The sequence below is a fragment of the Cucurbita pepo genome, chromosome 1, assembly GCF_057944985.1.
Source record: "Cucurbita pepo subsp. pepo isolate OVF chromosome 1, ASM5794498v1, whole genome shotgun sequence".
NCBI lineage: Eukaryota > Viridiplantae > Streptophyta > Magnoliopsida > Cucurbitales > Cucurbitaceae > Cucurbita > Cucurbita pepo.
In genome coordinates, this window is record NC_141798.1 from 16,767,321 (window position 1) to 16,779,932 (window position 12,612).

General features: G+C 35.9%; 1 protein-coding gene and 1 non-coding gene across 2 annotated transcripts; both read left to right on the forward strand.

Annotated features, from left to right (window-relative positions):
- The first annotated feature begins 911 nt into the window (after window positions 1-911).
- Window positions 912-4,480, forward strand: LOC111808136 (cytochrome b-c1 complex subunit Rieske-4, mitochondrial). Its single transcript, XM_023693952.2, has 2 exons — window positions 912-1,235; window positions 3,562-4,480. The coding sequence occupies exons 1-2, from the start codon at window positions 1,055-1,057 to the stop codon at window positions 4,203-4,205; spliced, it is 825 nt and encodes a 274-aa protein (XP_023549720.2). The 5' UTR covers window positions 912-1,054; the 3' UTR covers window positions 4,206-4,480.
- A 1,354-nt stretch (window positions 4,481-5,834) lies between these two features.
- Window positions 5,835-12,223, forward strand: LOC111808530 (uncharacterized). Its single transcript, XR_015412063.1, has 10 exons — window positions 5,835-6,109; window positions 6,975-7,370; window positions 7,469-7,608; window positions 7,802-7,915; window positions 8,125-8,208; window positions 8,650-8,819; window positions 9,214-9,364; window positions 9,820-9,962; window positions 10,056-10,179; window positions 10,298-12,223. It is a non-coding gene; the product is annotated as an uncharacterized LOC111808530 (transcript).
- The last annotated feature ends 389 nt before the right edge of the window (window positions 12,224-12,612 follow it).

Consider the following 12,612-nt stretch of genomic DNA (forward strand, 5'->3'; position numbering starts at 1 on the left):
TAATCAAATAATACTCTCTCCATTGGAATGAGGCATTTTGGGGAAACCCAGAGCAAAGCCATGAGAACTTATGCTCAAAGTGGACAATATCATACCATTGTGTAGAGTCGTGTTCAACTAATATGGTATCTAAGACATGCCATAAACTTAGTCGTGCAAATAGATTGGTAAATCCTCAAATGTCGAACAAAGGAGTCCAACCCTCCTCGAGGGCAAAGTAAACAATGACTAAGATTCCAAAGGAGTCGAGCCTTGATTAAGGGGAGGCGTTGGATAATGAAAGTCTCACATCGACGGCCGCCGTTCACTGGGGCTTTGGTCGCCGGCTCCCCTGTCATCAGGTCACCAACTTTCTTGACCTTCTGACACTGGGCAGGCGTCAGCCCCCATACATGGTCTTACAACTTTGCGGAGACCTATGTTTTTGATAAACAGTCACCTGGGCTTAGTCACTGCGACCCCCTTTGTGAGGAGGCACCCCTTCTTATGTTCAAAGTAGACAATATCATAATATTATGGAGAGTCATGTTCAACTAACAAGCTCAATCTAGATTGAGTCAAGCTAAGTTGAGTTGACCCAGACTAGCTAAGTCGGTTCAAGCCCATGTGAACATCTCCTCACACACCGTAACCCCATGATTCACATAAGAAGTTTGATTTACCTCGATCCAATCCTCTTTGAAACGGGAGAGGAAATCGTAGACCATCCTTGCATAAAATACCTCGTTAAACTTTGACTCGATCTCTAACCTTAAATGTTTTTTTTTTAATTATTATTATTATTAATAATTTGTTTAAACATTTTTATTTAAATTTTGAAATCTAGCTTGATTCTTAAAAATTTAGGAAAAAAAAGGTTTTTATTTATTTATTTATTTATTATAAAAAAGAAGCTTACCGCGTAGGCAAACACAAGGCAAGGTCAAATTTCTCGTGCAAATTGGGGAAAATAAAGCCGGTTCTGTCGCCTCCACTCCAATACTCCATATCCCTCGAACCGCTTCTTCCCAATTCATTTTTCGCCGCGGAAGGCTTCGATTGTTCCCCGTCGAAGATGCTGAGGGTTGCGGCTCGAAGGCTCTCTTCTTCCCATTTCAGGCCCTCTATTGCCTCTTCCTTGCCCGGTTCTCATAAGATCGCTGATGGCGGTGATTCTGCCCCATCCAATGATTTCAGATCCGTCAGCTCTTTCAACACCTTCGCTTTTGGATCCAACTTTGCGCCCAGTTGTCGAGGTTACATTTTGCTCCCCTGTTCTCTGAAATACTTTTGTTCTCTCTGCGCGTAGTTGATTTATGGCGTTTTTTAGGGTTTGTTTTGGTGGAGATGTGATGTCTTTTGTTGAAATTTGTTTTTGGGAAGGGAAATCCTTAGTTAGTATTTGACTTGTAGTTTTGTTACTTGCTTTTGTTGTAATAATCATGTTTAGCCGTAGATGGGGATTGATAATGGTCTTTACCGATCTACTGTTTAGTTGCATTTCATGATGATGAATCATGTTTTGCGTACTCATTTTTCATTGTAAATTTGAGGGTTGTTTATGGGATTTATGTTGGGGCATCATATCACTTAGTCGAATCAATCACTTCCTATTGGAGTTCATGTTTGAATCTTCCAGAGTTGGTTTTCAAAGCTCTTAACTTGTTGTTACCATCATGTTTGCATATTCGTTTCTCATTCTGGAAATATTGTGAAAACGTGAAATGTTATTTAAAAACCGTATTTTCTTAGCAATACGATGATATCTCTCTGTTGAAGCAGCCCCTTTTCGTTTATTTTAGAATCTTTTCACCGTTGCTCTACAAATTTTACAAAATTTTTAACATTTTTTTTTTCTTGTAAATATTTTTTATTCTTTCTTTCATTTTCCTTTCATTGAAAAGTGTGATTTTAGCCCATTCGAGTGCATAAGTTTTAAGTGTGAGTTTTCTTTTTTACTTTTCCGTTAAAACAAATTAGTTTAAGGTTTTCTGTATTATCTGTACCGAATAAAGTTCAGAGCATTCGTCCATTTTAAGCACTCACCCATTCTTGATAAACGGATGATATGCAACATTGTAGAGGGAGTATAGTAATTATTTTCCTTACAAAAGAACATTCAGTGCACTAATTCATTTTTAATAAACGGATGTTATACGGGCTGCAGTGATTGGGGTGTAGTTTATTGTTATTGGAAGAATGGATTTGTTATTTACAAACTTTAAGCAGTTGTCTTTTTTTTTTTTTTTATTAATTTTTTTTTTCTCCCGTTTGGATTGTATTTCTTTCTTTCTCATTTTTTATTATCATATCTTGATCAACAGATAGTAGGTTGCAAACAAAACTTGGCATTGAAAACTTTTTTTTTTTTTTGAGATGAGAAACAACTTTTTATTGATACCTAAGGAGTTACGATGGTACTAAAATATTAGTAATAATAATAAAAAAAAAACTCCATTTAGGAGCTTGTTCAAAGGAATCTAGCTACTTGAAATAACATTTACAAAAGGGCCAAGATTTTGAGAACTTAGGCACCTAAAAAAGAAGCATTTGTTATAAACACCAAAGATCGGGCATTTCCATAGTCCACACCCTTATGGACCATACAATTAGAAAGACGAAAGAAAATAAATGAAAGTCAAAACCAGCAAGAGCAGGTGACTCAAGGTATGCCATTGCCCTTCTCTCTTGACAGACACTTGAGACTTCGTTGGGGGAGGTCGAGTTTCATAAACAAGGAGAAGAATTTATAGTTATTAAAAGTTTGTATTACTTGGTTGAACAGCATTGCCTTTGGGCGTTGAAATTCTATATTAGCTCATTAGCCATGATGTGATCATGGGCTTATTGTGGTCTTTTGGTTTGTGTTATAGAGGTCTATGAAGTTGTGTTCCATGGTTGCTAGTGCCAATTCTAATAGGCTCGTATCAGGCCATAAGAACCTCGTAGGTGCCTTGTAGGTGCAAAATAGTGCTAGGAAGAACCATCCTCAGCCTATCATCCTACACCTTAGCAATGGTTTCATACAAGCTAGTTCCAAGCTGATTGGTATATAATCCAAATCTCTCGTGATCAAAAGCCAATGGAACCATCATGGCTGAGAACCTTACTATTGATTGTTATCAAAGCTGAAATCATCGAGCCTTTAACCTTTTCTACCCTTCTCTAGAATAGGATGCTGATTAAAACCTTCCTCAAACCTTTATGCGACTGATTACTGAGTTTTATTTCCTAATCTTGTATGTAAGTCTTCAATAGAAATGTCGGCCAGAAATTTGTTAGCACTCTCTGGAAACAGTTTGAGGCCCGCTTATAACTTCCCCTGGAGAATGTGTACTAGCATGTTATTATTTGGTATTGTGTTTGTTTGGTACTAATTAAATGAAAAAGGGCTTCAAAACTGAATGGTTTGGACTCTGACTTTAACAATCAGTAGGTTTAGATGTTGAACATTCTGCCCAAGGCAATTGATTGGATGACTGCATTTCAATCGTATTTTGTGATTCAGCTCTTTTGTTATGAATGATTCTTTCTTTCTCCTGTAGTGAAATTTTATGATTGAATAGAATAACTCTTTGCTAGGTTTCGCTTCTGATGCCTTGACTTCAATGGGCGAAAACAACTTAGTTCCAGATGTTCCTGCAACTGTTGCAGCCGTTAAGAACCCTACTTCAAAGATAGTGTATGATGAATACAATCATGAGCGATTTCCTCCGGGTGATCCCAGCAAGCGTGCATTTGCCTATTTTGTCTTGTCAGGCGGTCGGTTTGTCTATGCTTCTTTGATTCGCCTCCTTGTTCTCAAGTTTGTTCTTAGCATGTCAGCCAGTAAGGATGTTCTTGCCCTGGCCTCACTTGAGGTTGACCTCTCAAGCATTGAGCCTGGTTCTACTGTGACGGTTAAGTGGCGTGGAAAACCAGTCTTCATCAGGCGACGAACTGAAGATGATATTAAGATAGCAAATAGCGTCGACATTGGATCTCTTCGTGACCCACAGCAGGATGTCGAAAGAGTCAAGGATCCAGAATGGCTTATCGTGATTGGTGTTTGCACACATCTTGGTTGCATTCCCTTGCCAAATGCTGGTGATTTTGGTGGGTGGTTTTGCCCGTGCCATGGTTCCCATTACGACATCTCCGGTAGGATCCGTAAAGGACCAGCGCCATACAATTTGGAGGTACCCACCTATACCTTTTTGGATGAAAACAAGCTTTTGATTGGTTAAGAAATCAAACTCTTTTTCTGGGTTTGTAGTAGTGGTTTGGAACAATCATCTATGATAATGTCTTGAAGATTTGTTGCAGGCATTTTATTATTTTTCTACTCAAATTCTGATTTGATGTTTATGTTATGAGAAAACTGTAACTCCCGTATATTGGTGGTGCATGAATGCATCTGAATAAGTTGCTTTGCTTGAATGGGGTGTTTCCCCCATGAAGTAAGATCTTCTGATTTTGGGAATAGACTTGATAGTGAAATGGAAACTAAAATTTCTTTGTATGATTTGTATCTACAATTGCTATACAAGTCTACAAAATTTTCTTCAGTTGAGCAGATTTAATTTTAAATTTTATTTTCGAGTTCTAATAACATGTGAGGTGGATGGATTCGAACATTTGGTTGCATCTCATTTGGATTGATCGATTGATTGAGTTTTTGAACTTTAGCAATTGATGTAACTCATGAGGATTTCTTCAAACTATATGGTAAACAGGACAACGAAAAAAAAATCATTGCTAATAAGTGCGTTCGTATTACTTGACGAAGTAGTGCTTTATCGAGGTTTCTGCTTTTTCTATACATGTTTGTTTCTCTTCCTCTTTGGCTCTTCTTATCATCACGGTTTTTGTTTTATTTTCTTCTGGCTTTTCTTGTGTATTATCCGAAATAGTCAATTCTGTTATGTGTTTTTCCATATTGAAGGTCTAAAAAGCGTTTTTATTATTCTGAGAATATGAAAAGAACGTACATTTGCTTGAAGTGTCAAAGACAACACGCATAGAGCCTTTAATTATGTTTCGACGAAAATTCGATAGTTGGAAATACTGTATCAAAATAATTTTTTCTAATGTTTTGTTAGAATTATCAAGATATCAATATATCAATATCTTGTTATATATATATATTTATTTATTTATTGTAAAAACAAAAACCATATGCATTGAATAACTGTTTTTGAGGGAAAATAAAATAAAATAAATCTAGAGAAATGAAAAAGGAAAGTTGAAAGAGATAATTTTTAGAGTGAAAAAAAAAAAGATTAAATGAGAAAAAATGTCGTAGTGAGAGGAAATTCAGGTAGAATTATTAAGAAAAATATTTAAAATATATCGGAAAAAAAATGAATTTAATATTTATAATAATAGGGAAAAATCAAAATGAATTTAATTAATAAATAAAAGGAATAAGCCTATTATTCCTATTCAAATAAAAAAAATTAAAATTAAAATTCACATTGACTGGTTATCAAAAACTGATCCGAACAACTCTAATAGAATTTATAGTCCAACCAACTCAACCCATACTTCTTAAAAGGTTGGATTAAGTTGTCGATAAAAAGTTATACTTATCTATTAATATCGCTCATCATAATAATATTATTATAAATAATAAATTTTTTTTAATATTTATTATATTTGAAGGATGGAATGGTAAATTATTATAAATAATAAATTTTTTTTAATATTTATTATATTTGAAGGATGGAATGGTAAATTATTATAAATAATAAATATTTTTTAATATTTATTATATTTGAAGGATGGAATGGTAAACTATTTTCCGGATGTGAAGAAAAATTATTAGTGAGCCGAGCCGAGCCGAGCCGAAAAGTAAAATACACACGAGTTTAACGGTTCCGAACAACGTCTGCATCTCTCTCTTCTTTCAATGGCCATTGGGTCTCTGTTTCAGTGCCTCTCTCTATCTCTCGCAGTTCAGCTTCCGCAATATTCTGGATAACCCAAAACCCTATCTCTCACTCGTTCACGCTTCCGCTCTACTTCTTCTTTTCATCGATTACACTTTTCTATCGTTTTGTTTCAGAATTCTCATCCATTCTTCACTGCGGTTTCTTGCACTTTTCCATGTTTTTGCGGCGATAGGAGCTTCGTTTTGAGAATATTCAAGGTTTTCTCAATCTTTATGTTTCTTTCTGTTGCTCCGACTGTGGGGTTTTTTGTTTTAATTCTAGTGAGTGTTTCTTTTTCTTGTTTTTCCTCTAGTTGCATTGCTCTGACTCTTAATGCGACCTCTTTGTTTTTCTATTGGTGTGGAATTTGTTTTTGGTTGTAGGCTGAGGCTTTGTTGTTGTTGTTGTTGTTTTTTTATGAAGAGGAGGAAGAAGGCTTTTGGTTTGTAATTTGCTAGGTTATTTTTTGATGGGTTTGATTGGTGGTGTTTATGTATTGTTGTTATTAGGAATATTGATTCATGGTTTGTGTATTGTTTGTCAATGGAGGTTGAAGGCTACTGAGAATTGCATTTTGAATAGATTATTTTTTGTTCTTCGAACTGTTAAATCCATGTTTTTTCTTAAAGTTTTTCCCCATGATTGTTCAAGTGAGGTTTTCTGTACTTGGTATGAATTCAATGCTTGTTTGTAATATAACCATTTTGATTGACATGTGCTACGATGAGAATAAAAGGTTTATCACTTTTCATTTTTGATATTTTAAAAATATGGTATGCTAGTGATCATCTAATCTGTGAAATAAAATTGAAAATTTAGAGGGCTAATTGGCTGCCTGAAATTGGATGTTACATTTGATCAATAAACGACATTTTAAAAAATGTTTTCAATTGAGTTTATGTTTCTCTACTTAAGATTGTATATGGCTGTAATATGTTCTCTCTATGACATGGGATGTTATGCCAGTTACTAGTTAAAGAATAGTTTGATCTTGGGAAGGATTTTGAAGCCCCATCCCTGAAATTAACTTAGGCTTGATGATTCTACAGTATTGAAAGGTTCACTAGTTGATTCATTTTTCAGGCCTCTCATAAAAGTCGTAGCTGCACTATCTATGTGCTAGTATGTTGTCTTCCTGCAACTTGTTCTGATACTTGATTAATGGCGGCCAATCAACGGAGAAAAAAATTGAGTTCTGCCAGTGTAGTCAGTCACAGTACGAGGGATTCATATAGAGTTAGAAAAAAGAATTTTGCATTGCCGCACAGTGATGCAAACTTGAGATCCCATATTACTCTGGTATGGGATGGGAGTAAAAGAAGAGTTGTTTCTAAAAGGGAACAAGTTGGCATAAGTTGGAGAAAATTAAGACCATTTCTTGATTCAGTTTCCAATAAACACAGTATCTTAGCTGACGTTTTTGATGTTCCTCGTGAGATTTTTGAGTTGAAAAATTTATCAGAAGTCCTTTCACTTGAGGTAGCAATATTTTTGCGGTCAGGCCTTGTTATTTGTATCGAAGTATCGCTTTCCCTTCTGTATTTCTTTTTATTCATTTGGCCTTGAATTTATTTCAGGTTTGGCAGACACATCTTTCAGAAAATGAGAGAAACGATCTGAGGAGGTTTCTTCCTGAAGAACAAGAAAATGAAACTGATGTGATGGAAGCATTGTTTTCTGGGGATAATTTTCACTTTGGAAATTCCCTTGTTAAATGGCGAGTTTTTCTTTCTTTCTTCTTCTTCTTTTTTATTTTATAAATAACAAACAAACACTTCCATTAAAAAAAATAAATAAATAATACCATCAACTGGGCTGGGACAGCCTAATGCACAAATGGACAACAGCTTTAATTGGAGGGATCTTGATGGCTATGAAGTAACTGTTGTTTATCAAAATATGTCTTGCAGGGAGTCTTCACTTTGCTCTGGTGCCCTGCACCCCGATGCAGTTCTTCAAGATGAACAGTGTTTAATGACAGCTAAAAAGTCGTATTCCTGTGAGTTACAGAAGTATCATAACAAGTAAGAAGTGTACTGAATGTTCAATCTGTAAAATTGCCATTTTTAACTTTATGATTTCAGCACTGTATTCTTAACTATTTGAAATATCACTATGATTTCAACAATTTATTCTTAACTATTGAAATATCTCTATTTTCTGTACGCCTTTCAATGGTGTTTACTATAAACTGAAGCATGTTGTTGCTAATACTGGTTCCTACTTGTGGCAGTATGATTGAATATCTGCAGAAACTGAAGGATCGATGTGCAAACTGCAAAGATCCAGAGAAGGAAATCATACATCCAACATGGAGGTTACCTTTTCTTTTTTCTTCTTTCAAACTCATAATTTTGGACCTTTTGCACTGATAGAGTTTGAACATCAGCTTGGACAATATTCTGCATATTGTTGTAATGAAGGATATTTAAAGCTGGTAGCTGGCATATAGAATTGCTTCATCTCTTTAATTGTTCTCCCGATTATTTTCAATTGCATTACACTTTAGCGGTTATTGCTTATAAATGACCAATTTTTAAAACATACTGTTGATTTCTTTTCAGTCGTCCGCACATTTCTTGATTTTTTGATTGATGGTCAAGGTTAGCATTCAATAATAAATCTTGGAATGGAAAGAAGTTAATTAGTAAATATTTTAATTTGGATCCTGCCTGCCAATTGTATCCATTTAAACAGAATGCCAAAGTATTTCTTGTCAAACGAAAAAAATTCAGAATTCAAAATGCACTTTAAGCAGGTCAAGAAATGCAGAAAGGAGAGTCTCCACCCAAGTGAATGAGTCCAGATTTGACTATCACAAGGATAATGCGATAGCTACATCAGAGTCTGGTTCATGGGCTGCAGAGGAGAAAGCATGTAGCAGTGATAACAGACTTCATTCATGAAGGGTAGAGTACTTTCCGAACGGTAATTTAGCTTGGCATTCTGGAATATGCATGAGGCATATTGATCCATTCTTTATATAGGCTGGTGTTTATGAATTCTGAAGGAATGAATCTGTTTGTGGTTCTTCATATGAGATTAGTGGACGCTTGTATGGTTTATCCATCGTTCCTTTTAGTTAGGGATAGTTTCTTCAAGGTATCACGATGTTTTTCTGCTATCAGTTGTGAATAGGTTGTATAGGTGCACATCATGTTTTTCTTTGTAATCTCTATTTGAGAGGCAATTTCTCTATATTAAATATGCGTTTTGTTCTGTTGACTGTTTATTAGTTTTTATGATTAACAGGATGTGTTCTGTCGACTATTTATTAGTTTTTATGATTAACAGGGTGTGCACTATTCTGGTCTAAAAACAGGTTGTGCAGTCGAGAATACAAGCAAAAAAGATGCAGAACTTCATCAACTCCTATAGATGATATGCTTAATGTGGGAACTAGACCTGAGGTCAAGCTACAAAAGCGCAACATCCAGTGTAGTGATGGTTCCAAATATATGTCATATTTCAAGGTTAGGTGCTTTTTTATTTCTTTCATTTTGCTTGAAATGAATAGAATAATATCATTGGGAGTTTTGGGATAATACTATGTTTGGGTTTCTCTCCTTGGAGCTTTTGTCTTAGGAGTTCTGTAATTATTCTCCATTTATATGTGTTAGTTTTTTATTTTCTTTCATTAATTCAAAGCTTCGTTTCTCATAAAAAAGTATTAAAATGCCCAAAACATTAAGAGGGAAATAAAGTCTATAGGATGTTGGACTTTTATAAATGCCCAAAACATTTATTAAAGTGCCCAAAACATAGTTATAACACATTTCTGTTATGTTGATGATTAAAAGTTATGGTTTAACAGACTTCATGAAAATCTGGTTATTTTCTTTTTATGAATTTTTCTCCTTTTGACAAGAGGGACAAGTTTTGGTACTTGGGCGTGATTTGATGTCAATTTCTTGTTCACACACTTCAGATTAGCAAGAAGCAGCTTGACCTCGTGAAGAACATGAAGCAATCTGGATCCCTTGACCAAGTTTTAGGTGACATGGAAGCTTTTAATGTACAACCATATGAAGTATTTGTAGAGGAAGAACGAAAGAAGTTGCATGAGCACTGGTGAGAGCATATGTGAAGTAACGTATTTATTGTTATACCAAATTGAATGTTTCATTCTGTCTCCCTCATTTAATAGTTTCTTTCTTTGCATAGGGTGCAATTATCAAAAGTTCATCTCCCAGTTGCATATGCAAATTGGAGAGAGACTCGTTTACAGAGACGGAAAGTAACCAAGGCCTTGGAGCAAGATCTGAACGACAGGCAAAAATTGCTGATGGTGCTTAACAATTCTGCTTCTTTCTTCTCTCTCATTTATTTTCCTCTCTTTGTTCAAGTGTTTGGTCATCGTTGTATGCAGTCTTGCTAGTTCATATTACCTGTACTCGTTTTGCTAGGATGTGGACACTGAAAGCCATGATAGCATGCTTCGAGACCAAATGGATACTGAAGAAACAGATCAAATGGATAGGGAAGAAACAAGGAATGAACCTATTGAAAAATCAATTTCTGGTTCCCAAAGTTGTCAATCCTCAAAGCAGGTCAATGGTGGGCTGGAGACCTACAGAAATTCTGATTCTGAAAACCACGACACCCCAAATTCTGGTGATGCTCATCTTGAAGAATCTGGAATATCAAGAAACAGTAATGCTATAGAATGCTCAGCCAGTCAGGGAGAGTCCTTACATTCTATTGGTGATGTTCACCCAGAACCAAGCATGCCAAAGAATTACCACAGCTCTGCTACCAGCCATGATTATGCAACATCTATTAGTGTTTTGTCTCTTGCAAATTCTCATGCTGATGAAGAGCGAAAAACAAACGTTTTCAATGTTGAACCTGACATGCCTGCCAGAGGTATTGCTAAAAGTTTGTTGCCAAGACAATCAGATGACGGCTCTTCTGTGAAATCTGGCTTACATGGTCTGGATATTGGGAAAATTTTGTTGCCTAGACAATTGGATAATGGCACTTTTGTGGAACGTGATTCGCATGGCCGAGATATTGGAAATATTTTGTTACATAGCGGATCAGACGATAGCACCTTTTGTTCTTATGGAAACCAAGGTAAAGTTATTGGAAAACATATGTTACATAGACATTCTGACAATGACACCCTTAGTTATGAAAATCAAGGTAAGGATGAGTTACTTCATTCCGTGTTTAACAGACGGGGAGTAGCAGCTCCTCTGTCCTTCCATCGTGAGGAGAGGCACTCGGGTTTAGATTTCCAGCCATCGAACCACGACTTGATAGAAGAGAATCGATATTCTAGACATTTCCAGGAGCAACCAGATTTATCCGTGCCTTTGCAGCAAAGAAGAAAGGAAGACAAGCAAGTTTACTTGCAACATGGTGTTCCTGAAAACATTTATCCTGAAGGCAACAAGTATATAATCCCAACACAGCAACAGTTACCCTCATCTGTAATGCAGGACTGGACGGTGAACTCGGTTCCCATGTCTACTCATATCCATTCTCATACCATGAATGCTGGAAGTTTATTAGGCGATAATTGGTTTCCGGGAGAGCATCAAGTCCGTGGAGGGTTTACTACGGGGTCAGATGGTGTCATAGTCCCAAATCAGAATATTGGCAGTGGAAACAGCAGCACAGATCAAACCTTATTCAGTGTTCTATCTCAAGGTAGTCAATTCTGTTCCCCTTTTCATTCAATGGGCTCGAACAGACAATTCATTTCCCCAAGGAACCATGGAATGTTGCACGAAGGAAATCCCATGATCGGTAACGTTCTACCAAAAGTATCAAACTCACTCGACTACTTGGGAGGGCATGAAATACCATCCCAGGGTATGAACTGGGTAGGCATGAGGCATCAGAATTCCAATTTGACTGATCCAATGGAGAAACCATACTTGAGATCATGGAATCAATGAGGAGAAATCTGTGGCCATTTTGTTTCCCTATAAGGGACAAAAAAGAAAACGTCGTGGATGTTTCAATGAGAGCTGGTTTTGTGTAATACAAGATGGTAGACTGCTATATATACCCAATTCATACAGGAAGAGAAGCAACCAACACCATGTACATATTTAGATGTTAGATGAGCAGCTGGAAGGAAGAAGAAATTTTGAAGCGATGGAAAGATCCAGGTCAAAATGATTGTTCCTGGTAAGGTAAATTTTTGTAGCTTGTTCATTTATTCTTAGTTCTTCTATCTGTTCTGTTGCTTAGAAAGATGATTTCAATAATTTTGGAGGCTACAAAGCCATCTATGAGGCCAATGCTTAAAAGGGATGATTCTCCTGATTGTTTGCTTTGATCTGTGGTTTATTAAGTTGTTGATTATTTTTCTGAGGACACTGATTGCTGCTCTGCTGAGTTATGGTTTGCTTAGTTTGAGAGGGATGGTATATTTCTTTTTTCTTTTCTGAAGATAACATTTACAAATGAGGGGAGAATTCAAACATACTATCCATTAGGAAGAGACACTAAATCCTATTTGAACTATGTTTAGAGGTTGGCAACATGTATTGGTATTGAAATGCGAGCAAGGCATCGAGATTTGAGTGATATCGCTGTTGATATACTTATTTATTTAAATTGAATTTCAAACACAATGTTCTCTTATTCTACCGTGGTTAGAAATATTCATCTTACTTACGAAGACTTAGCTCGAATGTTACATAGCATGGTCATTTAAACAAGAAATTATTTTCTTTCTTCAAAAGATTTTTCTCTCATAAAAACA

Excerpts from the sequence above, each read along its gene's own strand:
- LOC111808136 (XM_023693952.2), top strand. The coding sequence starts at position 1,055 with ATGCTGAGGGTTGCGGCTCGAAGGCTCTCTTCTTCCCATTTCAGGCCC. Across the intron at positions 1,236-3,561 it reads CTTTGCGCCCAGTTGTCGAG|GTTTCGCTTCTGATGCCTTG; the intron begins GTTACATTTTGC and ends ACTCTTTGCTAG.